The sequence below is a fragment of the Penaeus monodon genome, chromosome 30 (genome assembly GCF_015228065.2).
Source record: "Penaeus monodon isolate SGIC_2016 chromosome 30, NSTDA_Pmon_1, whole genome shotgun sequence".
In the NCBI taxonomy this organism is placed as follows: domain Eukaryota; kingdom Metazoa; phylum Arthropoda; class Malacostraca; order Decapoda; family Penaeidae; genus Penaeus; species Penaeus monodon.
The window spans coordinates 3698703-3699529 of NC_051415.1; the positions used below are offsets into that span (position 1 = coordinate 3698703).

At 37.6% G+C, this 827-nt stretch overlaps 1 protein-coding gene across 1 annotated transcript in view; it reads left to right on the plus strand.

The window, feature by feature from the left end:
- The window catches only part of LOC119592462, a 32181-nt gene extending 31450 nt beyond the window's left edge, over positions 1-731 (plus strand). The window contains exon 6 of the mRNA XM_037941286.1: positions 443-731. Within this exon, the coding sequence (XP_037797214.1) occupies positions 443-529 (87 nt within the window). The 3' untranslated portion in view covers positions 530-731. The remainder of the gene's footprint in view (positions 1-442) is intronic.
- Positions 732-827: the final 96 nt, after the last annotated feature.

Sequence of the window (827 nt, forward strand, 5' to 3'; positions counted from 1 at the left end):
CATGTTCAGGTTGCAGGGAAGCTGTTGCAGTTTTCATTACCTCATTATTTCCCGTTTTAAATTTCCACTCTAGGTCTTTGATGTTAGCCATCCAGTTCTTTTGTGGCCTCCCTCTCTCCATCTATGCCTTCTAACATTGTTTTAGCCACTCTCCTGCTGTCGTGTTATTTCCCCTTACCAATGAAGCTTTTCTTTCAAATAAACTAATAGTCAGTCAAAAATTAACTTGTTCCTTCTATGAATCTGTTACTCTAAACTGGCGATCGTCTTTTCAAATTCCTGAAGTAATTTAACTTGTCTTCATTTGAAAAAATTCCATAACTTCAAGACTTCGACAGCACCGACGTGTACACATACCTGTATACGGAAATTTTGATACATGCTCCCAAATTGTTTATGCAAAGGTATGGCATTTCATCTATTAAGTAAGGTTTTTTTTCAGATGAGAAAGGAGAGTGGATACGACCACGTGGAACTGGAGGAGGAATGTCCCGCAACTCCAAAGCGCGTCGGCAAACACGCAGATTGAAGTTCTCGAGACTAATCAGCGTTTTTTTTTATGAAGCATAATCTCTTTTAGTGTACTGATGCATTCTTGTTTCTGCAGTCCCGTGCTTTATATTGCTGCGCCTTTAGGTGTGATTGTTATATTTAAAATAAAGCCATATAGCTTGTATACGTTGCAGAAACTGCGCCATACCTTTTATAAATAAATAAAACTTCCATTTCAATTGTTTTCATTACTGCACCTTCCAATTTTTCCACTACTACTGGAAGGTATGGAGTGTGTAAAGTTTATTGGTACATATACTGTCCACCATAAATTT